The sequence below is a fragment of the Juglans microcarpa x Juglans regia genome, chromosome 8D (assembly GCF_004785595.1).
Source record: "Juglans microcarpa x Juglans regia isolate MS1-56 chromosome 8D, Jm3101_v1.0, whole genome shotgun sequence".
Lineage (NCBI taxonomy): Eukaryota > Viridiplantae > Streptophyta > Magnoliopsida > Fagales > Juglandaceae > Juglans > Juglans microcarpa x Juglans regia.
Window position 1 is genome coordinate 7326998 of NC_054608.1, and position 17208 is coordinate 7344205.

The 17208-nt window shown below is 35.9% G+C and overlaps 1 protein-coding gene and 1 pseudogene across 1 annotated transcript; both read left to right on the forward strand.

The window, feature by feature from the left end:
* Positions 1-4871: 4871 nt before the first annotated feature.
* On the forward strand, positions 4872-7203 carry LOC121243665 (putative receptor protein kinase ZmPK1). The gene has a single exon (XM_041141787.1). It carries the CDS (start codon positions 5009-5011, stop codon positions 7127-7129), a length of 2121 nt encoding a protein of 706 aa, XP_040997721.1. The 5' UTR covers positions 4872-5008; the 3' UTR covers positions 7130-7203.
* A 428-nt stretch (positions 7204-7631) lies between these two features.
* Positions 7632-11116, forward strand: LOC121242167 (annotated as a pseudogene).
* The last annotated feature ends 6092 nt before the right edge of the window (positions 11117-17208 follow it).

The following is a 17208-nucleotide window of genomic DNA, read 5'->3' on the forward strand; positions in this document are numbered from 1 at the left end:
GAACTCTCATCTTTAGACATCCTCCAACCTTGTTTTGCAAGTAGTGCTAAATTTAAACTCCTAAGATCCTTAAACCCCATCCCACCCAGAGCCTTCCTCTGACACATCTTAGCCCAACTAACCCAATGAATCTTTCTCTCATTACCCTTTTGGCCCCACCAAAACTTGGACATCATACTTTCCAACTCAACACACAAACTAGAAGGAAGAAGGAAACAATTCATTGTATATGTAGGAATAGAAAGAACTACAGGTTTTAATAAGATCTCATCTCCCCCTTGCGACAATAATTTTTCTTTCCACGATTGAAGTTTTTGCCACACTCTCTGTTTTATAGATTGAAAGGCCCTACTCTTAGACCTTCCAATGACAGGTGGAAGCCCAAGATATTTCTCATATTATTGGATCTCACAGTTACTCCACAAGGATTTGATTTCGGTCTTTTTATCCACACTTACATTCCAGCTAAAAACAATAGCAGTCTTATCCTTATTTATTTTCTGCCTAGAAACAACTTCATACTTTGCCAACAAATCTTGGATTCTTTTATTCTCCTCCACATCAGCTCTACAGAAAATAAGGCTATCATCTACAAAAAGCAAATGATTTATATTAGGAGCCCCTCTGCACATTTTAATTCCAGAAATATCCTTCCTTAGCCCAACATTTCTCAAAAGAGAAATCAAACCCTCAATATAAAGGAGAAAAAGACTGTCAGTTATGATAAGATTGGCAGTTATGAATGATAAGACTGTCAGTTATGAACTTATGATTACTTTTATTTTTAACTATAACGATCTTTCTGTCTAACCATAACAAAGGAAGGTTCCACTGTTATAGTGATAGGTTCCAAGATATATATTATAGGCCGATCAAGTACAAAATTAGTACTTAAGTATTCGCGTTTTTAAATTCATACCATTAAGAATATCTATCAATCTCTTGGTAGAAAGCTAATGGGGATTGCCATGTGGCATACTAAAATTGACGTTCATTGTAAAAAATTGTGTGTTTATTTGTATTAATGTTACGATAAAAGAAAATGTGCCTCAACTATGATGGCATTTGATTTGAAAATTGATTCTTTGAGAAGGAATTAGAGACTCCTATACTTATTTGTCATAATTACTTTTCCTTGAGAAATAGATTAACATATTCTAATCAAAGTTGAAACATTATCTGTAGCACGAAAAAATTATAGTAGCTTTCAAAACCTTAATGATCATGAGTTGTCCACATTGATGATCAACTCGAAGAATTCTTTGCTGAGATTTACCTGCTGGAATTATTGACGTATTCATTCCTTTTCTTTTCAAGTTTTTTTCTTTTTTTTTTATAGTTCTTTTTATTCTAGATAAATGTGAATTTCACAAGATATCATAGCAAAAGTCCTAACTTCAAACGCTTAACATGTTGAAACAAGTGATGATCTCACACTTTTTAAATTAATAACGAATTAGCTAGTCCCGATACATAGTAATTATTCATTATCAATCTCTTGCCAGTGCTAGCTTCAAATAAATTAAAGATTAATTTTCTTTCTATGAGAATTTTGAAGAAATGAGTTTGTTCATTAATATCTGCAATGAAAATGCCGACCCGGCCCATAAATTTGGTATTGCTCATAAATAATATATAACATTTATAATCCATGATGGATAAATTAATAGGTCTCATTCGATTCCCTTTGTCAAAGCAATATATAAATGTACATCTGTGAAATATCTTTACGTGGCCGCAGAACTTTTCAAACTTGTATACATACATACAAAGAAATTTAGGCTAATTGGCAGGAGACGTCAATTGCTATCAATAAACAGTTAGAATTTGACTGTAAATCTCTCCAGCTTAGACTTGGTCATGACTACTCTAAACGATGATAATATAAAATTTTTCCAAAATCTTTAGCACTTTGTGCGCTTTGATCCTAACATATATTAATCTTTTTAACCAAATTTCTCCAACCCAAAACAGCAACTGACCTGCTTTTCGTTTCTCTTCATTTTTCTCCAAGCTAGCCCACCAACATTCAAAATTCTTTCCCTCAGTTTTATATATATATCCACATGCAGCCACATCTTATTCATTCCAGACGACATTCTATAGCAGTAGTTGCCCAGGCCCCCAATACCATGGATTCGCCAGTTTGGTTCCTTCTATTATCTTTGTCATTTTCTGTAACGCCCCGACCCCGAGGGTCCGGAGAGTTAACTCATAAAACCTGATAATCAGCTCTAACAAGGCTAGAGTACTTCCAAATTCAAGAATATATCTATTTTTCAAACCTCAAATCGAACGTAAAACTTCAATTAAATAAATCAAATAAACTCATTTATCCAATATTCAATCCAATAACCCAAATAAAATCAACTCTTCTTCATGTCTCAAATAACAATTAGAAATAATAAAACATTAACATAGTCTCCACAAATCGTCTAAATCCATTGAAGTAAACTTAAGAAAGATAATTAATATCCAACACCAACACTAATATCATGAGATACCCAACAACAAATCAATGCTAATCTTCTCCATAGACTCTAATACTGATCTCCAGCTGAACCTTCAATGTCATCTGAAATATTATGGAGATAAGGGGGGTGAGTTATCAACAACTCAGCAAGCAGAGAGCATATACTAGCATGTAAACATGAGCATTTATAACATTTAATAAGCCGAACAAAACATTTACTTTCAGAATGCAAAACAAAAAAAAACAAAACTTGTACAAAAACTTTAGAGTGAAATTTTCAGAAAAATAAACTTATTCCAAAAAGAACATCCGTTGGCATTTCCAAACTGAAATATTATAATTAAATCATCTCTTAGCATCACTTCGGGACAATACCATGTTTAACCCTCGTGGTAGGGTTATAAACCACCATTATACCCGTGGCTGGGCCATTTCCCATGTTTCACCCCCGTGGTAGGGTTATAAACCACCATTATACCCGTGGCTGGGCCGTATACCATGTTTCACCCCCGTGGTAGGGTTATAAACCACCATTATACCCGTGGCTGGGCCTTAACAGAAACAGAACGGATTTCATCGAAAATCCGGTTACACACATATACCAAGTCAGAACTCCATGCCAAGATTTTCAAATGGCACATCATATCAAAACAAATAACTAAAAGCTTCAGATCATTTCACATGTTCGAGATAAACATAAACAAAGTATTCTCATTTGTTCATAACAAAACTTTTAGAATTCCTTATTCGCTCTTTTACATAGTTCAGAAGTACAGTACACAAAACTAGCTCATGTCTACACTAGTCATGACAGAAAAACACTTTCTCTTATATAGAATTTATGCATATGCAGAATAAACATCTGAGGTTGTTTTCAGATCATCTCTTTCAAAAGAAAATAACCACATTTATTCTCAAAGTCAACCTCCTTTTATTTATTTTATGCAAAACTAGTATATAAACCCCACTTACCTGACTTCTTCGTATTATCAACACCTTGAGTCAGAACTCTAGTAGTAACACCACCTAAACAAAACATATACCCAACATTTTATAACCAATCTAGTAAGCTACTACTTATTGAGTAATAAATCAAAACAGTCCCTTCTTAACTCAATAACTATCATAACAATTAAACCCGAACAGCTCTCTCCTCAAACCATTCGCATTTAAAACCCAAAACAGCCACTTTTTTTAACACCAAACCAACCATAGATATTTCCAAAACCAATAACAACTACTCCAATGATTAAAACATAACCCAAACCATACTTCACTTCCAACCTTCAAATAAAAATTTTTAGTGCCAACATCAATGTTTTAGACATTCAACAATTCAAGACTTGTATAAAAAAATATCCAATACCACTAGCTCAAAATACTCATAAATTTACACCAAATAGTCTCAATTAATAGCCCAAAACAATCTCACAATGCCATCCAAAAATTATACTCCTCAACTTCAAAAATTCCATCACACTCCACCACAATCCAACATATAAAGCTTCAACACAATATAAAATTTATACTCGTAACAGATTGCCAAAAGTCACAGCAGTAGTGCAAAAAAATCTTACCCAACAGAGTCACGAACACTTCAAACCACTTCAACCCAACACAACCCACTGTAGTCTACGCCCAGAAAATTTATAGCAATCTCTAGTGAAAGAGGAAGTGACCTGCGCAAGGAAGGCTTGAGAAGTTTGAGTGTGTGCGCGTGAAACACAACCAAAAAATATATAATGAGAGAGGGCTGTGTGTGTGAAATTACAGAGTATAGAACAAAATTTAGAAGTGAGATTAGTGAATAGGAGGGATGATTACTGAGAGAAAAGTTTCCAGAGGGCGAACTCGACAACAGCACAAAACCTTGAGACCCACGAAGACGCTGCACATTGCCGAAACCCAAAGGAAGAAAAATTCACAAAATTATCTAAGAGGCACCGATAAAACAGAGGAAGGGAAGAGAGAGAGCGATGGCTCACCTTCGAAGAACCAGAAAATCGAAACCCACGGAGCCAAAAGTGCATGCCAAGAAAGGAACACCAGTCCAAGCGAGAGAGAGTCTGAGTGGTTTGCAAAAGTGGTGAGGAAGGCTCTTCATGCGCGGAAACAGCAAGAGAAATCGTGGGGCGTGGGAAGCAGTTGCACGGGAAGGGAGAGATTCACGGATTGGCAACCGAAATGCTGTTTTCGGAATGAGGAAGAAGAACAGTACACGGCAGAAAGGGAATTAATCCCTCCCCCAAAACGACGCCGTCCTTCCCCCTCAAGCTGCTCGTGGGCCGGGCTTCATCTTAGCTGCAAAGGGGCTGGGCCTAAAGCCCGGTTATCACATTTTCTCTCCCATTCTCATCTTCAAGCCTGGATACCATTCATGAAGGCACATCTCTCTCAATTGAGCAATCGGAAGACATTCTGATATCACCTGATGGAGTTTTCTCTGCTGGCTTTTATTCCGTGGGTGATAATGCCTATTGCTATACCATATGGTTCAATAAGCAATCCCGTGGCAAGAACCAGACTGTAGTCTGGATGGCAAACCGTGATCAGCCCGTTAATGGAAGGCGCTCCAAGCTCTCTCTCCTCAAAACTGGTAATCTTATCTTAACCGACGCTGGAAAGTTCAAAGTTTGGGCAACAAATACTCGGTCACTCTCCCCAGTACACTTATCTCTCTACAACACCGGTAATCTTGTCCTACAGAACATGGAAGGTGTTACTTTATGGGAAAGTTTTGATTTCCCAACAGACACCCTTCTTCCCCAACAACTACTCACTAGAAACACAAGGCTGGTCTCCTCCAGAAGCCAGACCAACTATTCCACTGGTTTTTACAAGCTCTTTTTCGATAACGATAACCTCCTCCACCTTCTTTATGACGGTCTTGAGGTTTCCAGCGTATACTGGCCAGACCCGTGGCTCATAAGCTGGGAAGCTGGAAGGTCCACGTATAACAGAAGTCGGATCGCAGTGCTTGATACATTCGGAAACTTCAGTTCTTCCGATGATTTTACTTTCATGGCAGCCGACTATGGGCGGAACCTTCACAGAAGACTGAGAATTGGTTATGATGGTGATGTTCGATTGTACAGTTGGGATGAGGAAGGGCAAACATGGTTTGTGTCTTGGCAAGCCATACAGAGACCTTGCAAGATTTATGGTATTTGCGGGGCAAACAGCCTTTGCAGCTATATTGTTGGTTCTGATAGGAAATGTTCATGCCTCCCAGGATATAAGATGAAAAATCTAACCGACTGGTCCGACGGGTGCGAACCCGAGTTTCATCTATCTTGCAATAGAAATGAGTCTAGCTTCCTACTGTTATCCCGTGTTGAATTCTTTGGTTATGATTATGGATTCTTCCCCAATTACACATTTGATGAATGTAAGAATTTATGTTTGCAACTGTGCAACTGCAAAGCGTTCCAATTCACCTTCTTCCGAGAACGTGATTCTTCAAGTTGCTACCCCAAGACGATGTTGCTTAATGGATATCGTTCCCCGGATTTCCAAGGTGACCTCTATTTAAGACTGCCTGAAAGAAATCTCTTCTCCTACGCAAATTCTGTACAAGATTTCACACTAGTTTGCTCAAGTAAAGGCACAGTGCAACTGGAGAGAACGTATAAGAGAAGCCAGGAAAATGGGATAGTGAAATTCTTGCTCTGGTTTGCATGTGGAGTAGGAGGACTTGAAATCATCTGTATCTTTTTGGTGTGGTGTCTTTTGAGTAGAACCCAGCAAGCTTCTAGTGTAGACAAACAGGGCTATCTTGTTGCTGTCACTGGGTTCAGAAGATTTACCTATGCCGAGCTCAAGAAGGCAACAAAAGATTTTAATGAGGAGATTGGAAGAGGTGCAGGAGGAATTGTGTACAAAGGGATATTGCCTGACAATCGAGTTGTAGCAATCAAGCGTCTCAATGAACCGAACCAAGGAGAAGGTGAATTTCTAGCTGAAGTAAGCATCATCGGGAGGATTAACCACATCAACTTAATTGAGATGTGGGGGAATTGCGCAGAGGGAAACCGTAGGCTTTTGGTGTACGAGTACATGGAACATGGTACTTTATCCCAAAACCTCTCATCCCATGCACTTGATTGGAAGAAAAGGTTTGACATTGCCGTAGGCACAGCGAAAGGCCTAGCTTATCTGCATGAAGAGTGCTTGGAGTGGGTTTTACACTGTGATGTAAAACCACAAAACATACTCCTAGACTCTAACTATCAACCAAAGGTGGCAGATTTTGGGTTGTCTAAGTTACTAAATAGAAACGTCGAGAATGCAAGCTTCTCAAGAATAAGAGGAACCCGAGGGTACATGGCTCCAGAGTGGGTTTTCAATCTTCCTATCACCTCCAAAGTAGATGTTTATAGCTACGGAATTGTTGTATTGGAGATGGTGACGGGAAAGGGACCAACAAGGGGTGTCCATGCTATAGATAGTGGAGGGGAGACAGAACCCAAAAAGTTGGTTGCTTGGGTGAGGGAAAAAAGGAATGAAGCGGCTACAATGGCTTCTTGGCTTGAGGAGGTCGTTGACCCAATACTGGAAGGCAGTTACGAAAAGGGTAAGATGGAAACTCTGATAACAGTTGCTTTGCAATGTGTAGAGGAAGAGAAAGACGCAAGACAGCATGAGCCAAGTAGCTGAGATGCTTTTACGCCAAGAAAATGATAGTCACAGTGATGATCATCGTATTAATCTCTAATTGGGAATGGTACCCATTTTCATAAGTGCATCATCCAATAAAGGGTCAAACTGAGTCTGTTGATCCTAATGATTCTGCATGATGCGTGTTAATTTCTTTTCTTTTCTTCTTGTTTTCGTGTTGAGTGATTTTTATGTAATGTGAAATTGTTGTGCCTTTGGTAAGTGTCTAACTTTGCATTATGAAGTGAATTAGGCTTTTGACTTTCCGGGTTTGACCTTCTCATAAATTTTGGATCTTTACTTTCTATAAAATTGCAACGAAACAATATTTGTAATGCTAGTTGATATGGTACGATTGCATGACAAGTCACCATGTAACCAAAACATTCCTTATAGTCTCTTGATCATCACATACTGCACAAAAGGACAAGGAACAAGAAAACCCCTCCTCCAAAGTTCCTTCCAAGTCACCACTTCTTATCATCAAGGGTCGTGAATGCTAATGAGGTATATGTATTTGAAACACTTATCTTAAAATGTATCATATCAATAGATATGATTGGAAATGACAAATTAACATTGCCCAAAGAAGTAAGTATAAGAAAGTTGTCATCGTGATGCGAATAATCTATCATTGACCATTCCGCCAAAAACATAGCAAAACTTGTTTTGCATTCCTCATTCAAACATACAAGCTAAAACATAACATACTGTATTGCCTGACAATCGAGCTATAGCAATCAAGCATCTCAATGAACCTAAGTGAGCATCATGGGGAGGATTAACCATATGAACTTAATTGAGATGTGGGGGTATTGCGGAGAGGAAAATCATAGGCTTTTGGTGCTCGAGTACATGGAACATGGTTCTTTAGCCCCTCTCACCCCTTGCACTTACCGGAAGAAAATGTTTGAGATTGTTGTGGGCACAGCGAAAGGCCTAGCTTATCTGCACGAAGATTGCTTAGAGTGGGTTTTACTGTAACGCCCCGTACCCGGAAGGGTCAGAAAATTACTACCTGTCACTTACAAACCTGTCTCTCCAAGTACTTAAAACTCCAAGGACTTCATGATTAGCACACAAACTCATATCTTCCAAATAACCATAATACAAACTCCATAAGTCATCATTACAAAAACATAAACCAAAGGAGGGTCTACAATCTCCCAATAACCTCAACGAAATTAAACGATACATCTTTAGATCTCAATAGGTCCAAACAACATAAAGTACTTCAAATACTCAAATTAAATCCTTCTACTAACAATGGTACTCTTAGGTACCCAACCTTCCATTTATATCTAGCCATGCTTCAATTTCTATCCCTGACCCCCGGCTGGTTAATCAATGTCATCTGAAAATATATGAAGATAAGAGGGTGAGTTATCCACAACTCAGTAAGCAGAGAACATATACTAGTATGTAAACATGACCAATTTTAGAAGGTTTGGTATGCAGAAATAAATCATTTCATTTTCATATGCACATCTCAAAACGTATTGTCAGAAAAAATCAGAGCGACTTTTAAAATCTTTTCATACTCATAAACCAAATTCATATTCAAAAACTGCTTTGGCATAACGTAACTGCACATATTTATCTTATTATATCATATCATGTCATATATCATGTTTAACCTCCATGGTAGGGTTGTGCTATCCCCGGTGGCCAAACTAGGCAGTATCATGTTATGAAACTTTCCCTTTTTTAATCTCGGAGCCCCGAGTGTGCACACAGGAAAGAACACGTAAAAGACCACTTTGTTTCTAAAGTGGGTGCACTCATATCATATCATATCATGTTGGTACCAACCATATCACATGAACCAGTATCATCATATCAGAACCATATTCAGAATCAGATTCAGAACAAATAAGTATGTCAAAGTTTTATCATATCCACATCATATCAAAACACGTGCGAAACATATTCATATCATTTCTATTTGATAAAAAGCAGATCCAAATCATTTCATACCACATGCATAAAAATCTCAATGATATCATATTCGCTCATTTGCATATTTCAGAAACATGTCAAATATTGCTCATGTCTACACATTTCATGTCAAAAACATTTCTTTTCTCTTTCATACATATATCATGAGTGAATGCAAAACATATACTGAGGTTGTTTTTCACTTTTTCTTTTTAAAACAACATGCACATTTTTACAAACCAACCTCAGTTCATTTCTTTTTATGCAAATCTAGCATAGGAAACCCGCTTACCTGGACGACTTAGCTTTTCCAGAATTTTCCTCAAAAATGTCGAGTCGACTATAAATCGTTACCTATAAAAGTAATCACGTAATTTCCGTAAGTTTTCAATCATTCACGGATTTCGATATTTAAGCCTAAGCTTCTAAAATAATCTATTTTAATTCCTCAAAACTTAAAACCCTCGTAATCCCAAAATATATCATGACTTTCTAAAATCATCAATATCCACCATAACCAACATCAGACTTAAAACACCAATATTTAAATCCGAAACCACCAATAAATCTCACATCATAAACTAATCACCCAAACAACTCCATAATCCAATCCAACCGACCCCCTTATTCCTTGGACTCAGTCTGGCATAACCAACCAGTTCACAGTAAAATGAGTTAGTACAAAAATATATTTAAATCATGAAAGTTATTTGGAAAAATACTTACAATGCTATAATATAATTTTTGAAAGATCACGGAGGTGCAAAAGGTGGCGACACAGCAACAGAACAGTGCAAAATGCACTATGGCCTTGGGTCTCAGAAACCCACTTTTAAACGGGGGCAAACCAAGACCCGAGATTGATAGGGAAGGGCTTAGGGATGTCAGTGAAGCTAGTGGTGGTGGTGGTTGGCCATGGGTGGCGGCGTAGGATGCGGTTTTAGGCCAAAAATGCCCAAAACGTAAATGTTGAAGGATATGCTTCACCGGTGGCGGATCGGAGTTAGGGATGGGTGGGTTAGGTTGCTAGGAGGTCGAGGATGAAGTGGTGAAGATATGGTGACCGGTGGTGGCGCGACGGCAGCGCGTGAGCTAAAAGGATGTCGCGGCTTGGTGATGGGCGTGGGGCTAACAACGGCGTGGGAGGAGCTGAGAATGGAAGGGGGTGGTCGCCGGAGGGAGGGGAAAACGATGGGAGGGGCGGTGTCGCCGGACGGTGGCGCACGGCTGCGGGCTAGGTGGAGAACGACGTGGACGCAGGGAAGAGAGGGAGGGCAGGTCGCGCGGGGAGAGAGAAGGGAGAAAAGAAAATGGAGGGAAAAAGAAAAAGAGGAGGAAAAAAAAAGTGGAAAAAAAAAGGAAAGAAATGAGGTACAATCCTCATATCTTGGGTCACAAAAATGATACAACGAAAATAATTTCAAAACAGCAAGTCAAATAAAATAATTTAAACGTAATGATAAAATGAAAATAAAATAATTAAATCTCACAATAAATTAATTTAAATTAAGAGAAATTTAAATGCAAAACAATAATTAATATTAATAAAGCATAACAAAATAATTCTCACAAATTTAAAAAAAAATCATAAAATAAACCAACAAGAAATCTAATAAATTTTAAAACAAGAGAACTAATATTTAAATTAATTAAAATAATCATTTAGTTAAAATACACTAAAATATGGGGTATCACATTTACACTATGATGTAAAGTCCCAGAACATACTCCTAGACTCTACCTATAAACCAAAGGTGGCAGATTTTGGGTTGTCAAAGCTACAAAATAGAAACTGTGAGAATTCAAGCTTCTTAAGAATAAGAGGAACCTGCGGGTACATGGCTCCATAGTGGATTTTCAATCTGCCTATCACCTCTAAAGTGGATGTTTATAGCTACGGAATTATTGTATTGCAGACGGTGACGGGAAAGGGACCAACAAGGGGTGTCCATTCTATAGACAGTAGAGGGGAGACAGAACCCAAATTCCAAAATGCTGGTTACTTGGGTGAGGGAAAAACGGAATGGAGCGGCTGCAGTGGCTTCCTAGCTTGAAGAGATTGTTGACCCAATACTGGAAGGCAATTATGAAATGTAAGTAACCAAACAAGGATAAAAATAAAAATAAAAAATTAAAGCAAAGTCCTTATAATAATCTCCTTAAAAAATTGTCAGATTTATTAACTACTAGACGCCCTATAATGTTTTATTTTTTAAATGTTTCTTCCTCGTATGGAAGATGCATAATACTATATGGAAATTTAAAAATAAATAAAAAACAGCACAACCCATACTATGAAGAAACTAAAACCATAAAGGAACTACCTCGTTTGTTTTCAAAGATTAGATGAGATGAATTGATATTAAAGTTAAAAAGTTGAATAAAATATTATTAAAATATATTTTTTAATATTATTTTTATTTTAGGATTTAAAAAAATTGAATTGTTTATTTTATTTTGTGTGAAAAATTGATAAAGTTGTAATGATGAGATGGAAGATTTTCAAAGTTTTCAAAATTTTAGTCTTGAAAGCAAATCAGGGAGACAACACCAAGTTGGGAAAATAAGATATATAGTCATCTCTAAATTAATGATATTATTTGATTAGGGTCATTTCTGGTTTACTGTATTAGATTAAATTAGTGGCCTTTCAATTTCAGCATTATTGCTTGCATATATATAAAACTTGGTAGGACCTAAAATTGACAGCTAGCTTAGACCCAATTGAGGTATTATGTGCATAAATTTGGGTTTTCCACCGATTGAAGATTGTAAGACCAGTGGTATTTTTGTTTGGTCAACAACATAGACAACGAAGTTTGGTATTTTTTCAGTGTTTGAAATAATACTATTAATATTAATTATGAAAAGAATTATTGTTTCCTTATCGATAAGCATTTTTATTTTGACCAATTCAAGTAGTGCTCAACTAACAGATGAATACTTTCTCGACGATGTTAAGAAATTCAGGGTCCTTATTCATTTAGCAATCAATAAAAATAGCAAGTACGTATTTTCAAATAATAAACTTTGCAAATACTTGTACCAAATGGCTAGAACCATCACCAAAATGAAAATGGACATCAATGGTTAACCTTTGCTTTTCCTGATTACACCACCTAATTTCGCTTTCATCTCTCTCTCACTACAAGAACTATGAGTTTTTGCGGCGACAGAAATCTAGAGGTAAATGGTAATGTTTTACTATTCCCAATTTTTGCTCTTGGTGATTTGTAAAGTCGCTGCAAAACCAAACCTTTCGTGGCGAAAATCCATCGTGGCAAATAGAAACAGCTGCAAATAGGGATTTGTTTTCCTCGCTATTTTACAGCCACACAAATTCGTCACTAACACTACATTTTTTTTGCAGCGATATTAAAATGCAATATAGATTCCAGCACTTTCTTTATTTATTTGTGGTGAGATTTCATCGCCGTAAAAGGTCAAAATTTTAAACAAAAGGGAAATGAGCCAAGGGTTCAGTCGTCTTCATTTTTCCCCTCCCTTGTGCCCGATGTTTCCCTCTTTCTCATTTTCTGATGTTGGATAGAAACCTCCCCTGACGGCTCCCTTCCACTCAATGTCTTCCTCTCCATCTCTCTTTCTCTCTCACTCACTATGTCCGTTTCTCTCCTCTGTGCCTTTCCCTCTCTCTATTTCACTCTCCACTGCATCTCTCAAGAACCACTCCAGCTCGTTGGCGTTTGTCGTCAATGTTGTGTACTAACACCGAGACCATGCTCCTCCTCCTCGTTTGTATGCCATCTCTCCTCCACCGTCTCTCTCTCTCGTCTCTTTATTTTGTGCCGCAAGTGTGCATAAGAAAAAAGATTACTGTGTGTCTTTGTTGTATGTGTTTGTGGCTTAGAGTTGTGTGTTGCTTTGTGATGGAGGTAATCAAAATTGGATTGTAGTTTAATGGGTTTGGGTTATGAACATGAAGTTAGGATTTTGGTTCAATTTTTGTGTGACTGAAGTTGGTGTTACACTGAGAGTTCTAGGGTTTTGTTTTCTTATGGATTTGTTTTTGGGGTTTTATGATTTCACTTTGCAATTGTCCTACTCAGTTTTTCTTTAGTTTAGCATATTGGATTTTCTTTGGTCTTGGAAAATTTACATATTGTCATGGACTATAATGCTACAAGGTGATCTATCCCTAATCTTCATCATCAATCCTTAATTCATTCTGCCACAATATTTTCTAATATATATGGTCAACCTAATCAATTTTTATTTCTCTCTTCTCATACACCTAGTGGGGATGACAACCTTTTTTATTTTTTATGGTAGGGGATGACAAGCATTGAAATAGGACAATTAGAGTTAATCTATTCTTTATTTATAGAAGTCAAAGTTTTTTTAAAATGAAAATTGCATTAAATTAGAAGCAGATGTACAAGATAAGTCGATGAGGATATCATTATAGTGCTTGCAACATCTAAAAGAAAAAGAAATGCAATTGAGCAATTGTCCAGGACCTTGTTATCTTACCAATTAGGAGGCGACTGCATTAAACAGTTTGATGTCATCTAACAAGTAGACCAAATGGTTGTGGTCAAAGGTCACAATCAGATCGTTACAAGGAACCATTTTGGCTTGTTTGTTGGATATTCTCACATCCACTATCAATATATATGTTGAGTGTTCAAGCAAAGCAAGAACATATATAATCAGATGTCTAAAGTCGAAACGAAAAGCTCCTAGTGAATCACTTGTGCCAAACGACAACATATCGGCACATGGGGCTCACGCACTAGAGCTGAAGGCTATCTTTGGAGGCCAATAAGTCAAATGGTATGGCTTGTGTACTATGCAGCAACTCTAGGCTTTGGCCGGCGCATAAAACCCATCCTAGCACTTACGGTCAGGATAAACAAAAACATACATGACTTGACCTGAAAGGTTATTCGCGAGATACACAAACTGTACTCAAGACAAAACGTGACATGAGATGAAAAGACAAAACCCTTGACATAACGTGACATGATGTGAATGTGAGACGAAATGCATGACGTAATATGAGACAGATAACATTTCATAGCATGACATAACATGTAACAAATAACATTTCATAACATGGCATAACATGTAATAGATAATATTTTGTAACTCATGTAACAGATAATATTTCATAACATGACACACGTGTGATAACATTACATGACATGACATACGTGTAATAAGCATTACGTGATATTATAAATTATGTAACAGATAAGTATTTCGTGACAGTGTAATATATAACACAGACATGAGGTGACATGGCGGAGAAGATCACATAAATACATAAACAGTAGTTCCATTTCCTATCAAACATCATAAATACATAAACAGTAGTTCCATTTCCTATCAAACATGCACAGTAATCTGATAGTAAGTTAATAGCGAACTTATAGCGATTGTCGCATTTATAGGAAAAAGTACGAAATACAAGAAACTGCAAGTTAAGAGCGAACTCTAAAAATTTACACAAGTAATGTAAATTTTTTCCTAAACTTAATTATCAACTTAAAGAAATTTAAAACAATTCACAATTAGAAAAACCACACAAAGACCGAAACACCCTTAGGCTATTTCTCTTTATTTTTGTTGCAATTTTATCTAACTTCAACACTTATACTTAAACTAAAACATTGGAACATAGATCATCACATCCTATAGTTAGAAGTATGCTTAAAACAACCAACAAATATCCACTTCACATAAACACGAAACTTTTTAGTAAAAAGATCCAAACTTTTTAACTAAAATAAAAACCCTTGAATATCAAGGTTTTGACTCTCTTTAAAAAAATCTTCAAGAACTCCAAGAATTCAAAACTTTCTTCTAACATATCCATAACACACGTCTAAGAATTATCATTTTTTGAATCAACACATAAAAGTCACCAAAAATAAGAAAATCTCACTTGAAGTACTCGGCTCCTACACTTAGACAAAAACATAATGTTCTTAACTTTGGTTTTTATCAAACCTTTTGATCCGAGACATATCATGACGAAAACCACAATGTAAAAGCATCATATGGTTTAAAAATATGTCCTAAAGTAGATCCAAGCATTAAAATTAAAATCACATGGTAAAACTAAACCAAAGCTTGGATCTAGCCGAAATCATCACACTTTTGATCCAACTGAGTATTCTCTTGCATAAAAATCATGCATTCACAAATCATTACCTAAACTCTTCAAACCAACATGGAAACATCCTAGCATGTAGATCAAAGGCTTAGGATCATAAAATCAAAATTTCAAAGTCATTGGAGTAAGATTAAACCACAAAAGATCCAAGCTTTCACAAAATAAAAGCTGTTTAATCCTTCCACTTTTTAAGTTTCTAGAGCTAAGTAAGTCTTTCATCAAAAGCTTTTATAGTCCTACAAATCCTTAACAAACATTCATATAAACATGTTAGCAACACTCCATAAAAAGTTCGGACCAAGATCTGTCCATTAGTTTGGTCAAAAACTCTAAAATACAACACATTATTGAGTTTATTGCCCAGAATGATCTTTCCATGGTTAAAACAATTTTTGACTGATCAAAAGACCATGAAATCAAACACAAAAGGTACCCACTTAAACTAGACTCGAGACTTTCATGAAAAAATTATTGTGAGAAAATACTTACAACAGTTTCAAAAATTGCAAGCAAAAATGCTCAGAAATCTACTTGAGAGAGCTTCTAAGTTCCTCTCTAGAAAACGTGTAGGAAAAGAGATGAAATGAGAAATGGAATGGTCTGCACTTTTCCTAAAAAAACTGAAGAGTGAAGTGAGGTCTTGAGTGATTAGGGCTATAATTGAGCCAAGTTGAGCTGGTCTTTAGCTTGCCAAGCTTGGCTTGACTCAAAATACTCGAGTTCGAGATTTTTATTTATTATTTGTTCAAGCTCGATTCGATAAGTTAAACTCTAAACTCGAGCTCGAGCTCGAGCTCGTCCCAAAAACGAACTCAAGTCAAGTCTAATACTGACTAAGATTTTTTTAATAGGATTTAATAATTAATAAATTAGATAAATAAATAAATAATCTAATATTGAATCTATACAACTAACAAGTAGAATCTCTATTAAATTATAAGATTTTAAAAATTTATAAATAATTAATATCTAACTGATTAATATTTATCCATAATAAAAATATATTATATCCCTACATAAATTATTAATACATACACATAATATGATAGCATGTATCTATTTTATATATGGTTCCCACATACTAGTATATGAAATTATTAAATTTTATCGTTATATATGAAATTTTTAAGCTCGTTATATATGGTTTCTAACTATGAAATATATTCAATATATAGGCATAAGTAATTAGGTTACATATTATATATTTAATTATAAAAGTACTATGCTTATATTTTTAGCTAATACATATATATGTATATATACATGTATATATACATATACATATATGAATGAGTTTAATATATGTATATGTGTATATATATATATATATATCTTTATCAATATATGAATGAATTTTAATCGATTCGAACTAACGAGTCAACTCGGGCATAAACGAGGCCTTAACGAGCTTTAGTCGAATCGAGTCAATTTTTGTCATGAATGTGTCATTTACTAATCGAGCAAATATTTGCTTTCACAAACGAGCTTTTTTGTTCACAAGTCGAGTTTGATTCAAGTTTAACCGGGCGAGTACCGAGCGGGCTATCGAACAGACTAGTTCATTTACAGCCCTATGATTGATGGAAGTCTTGGCCACAAGAAGGGGCAAACTGCCCATGGTATGGGCTACCTTGTGGTGCCCTGTAGGTGGTTGTGGTGAGATTAATAAACTTGAATAATAAGATTTAAATAATATAATTAGTGTCTAATTATATTAGTATATTAATTTTATGTTATAAGATTAATAGATTTGAATAATAAAATTAGAATTTTATGTTATATTAATTAGAAATGTAGCATATAATATATATAATAATAATAATATAAAAATTATATATAATATAAAAAATTAAAAAGATATATGTACTGGTTCGGTGTAAACCGGTTTTCAAAACATGAAAATCGGTACTGCACTGGACCGGTTACAAACTAGTGAGTTCGGTCTGATCCGGTCCAGTTCAACCGGTTTTTCAATTTTTTTTACACCCCTAGATGCTTTCAT

Excerpts from the sequence above, each read along its gene's own strand:
- LOC121243665 (XM_041141787.1), top strand. The coding sequence starts at position 5,009 with ATGGCAAACCGTGATCAGCCCGTTAATGGAAGGCGCTCCAAGCTCTCT.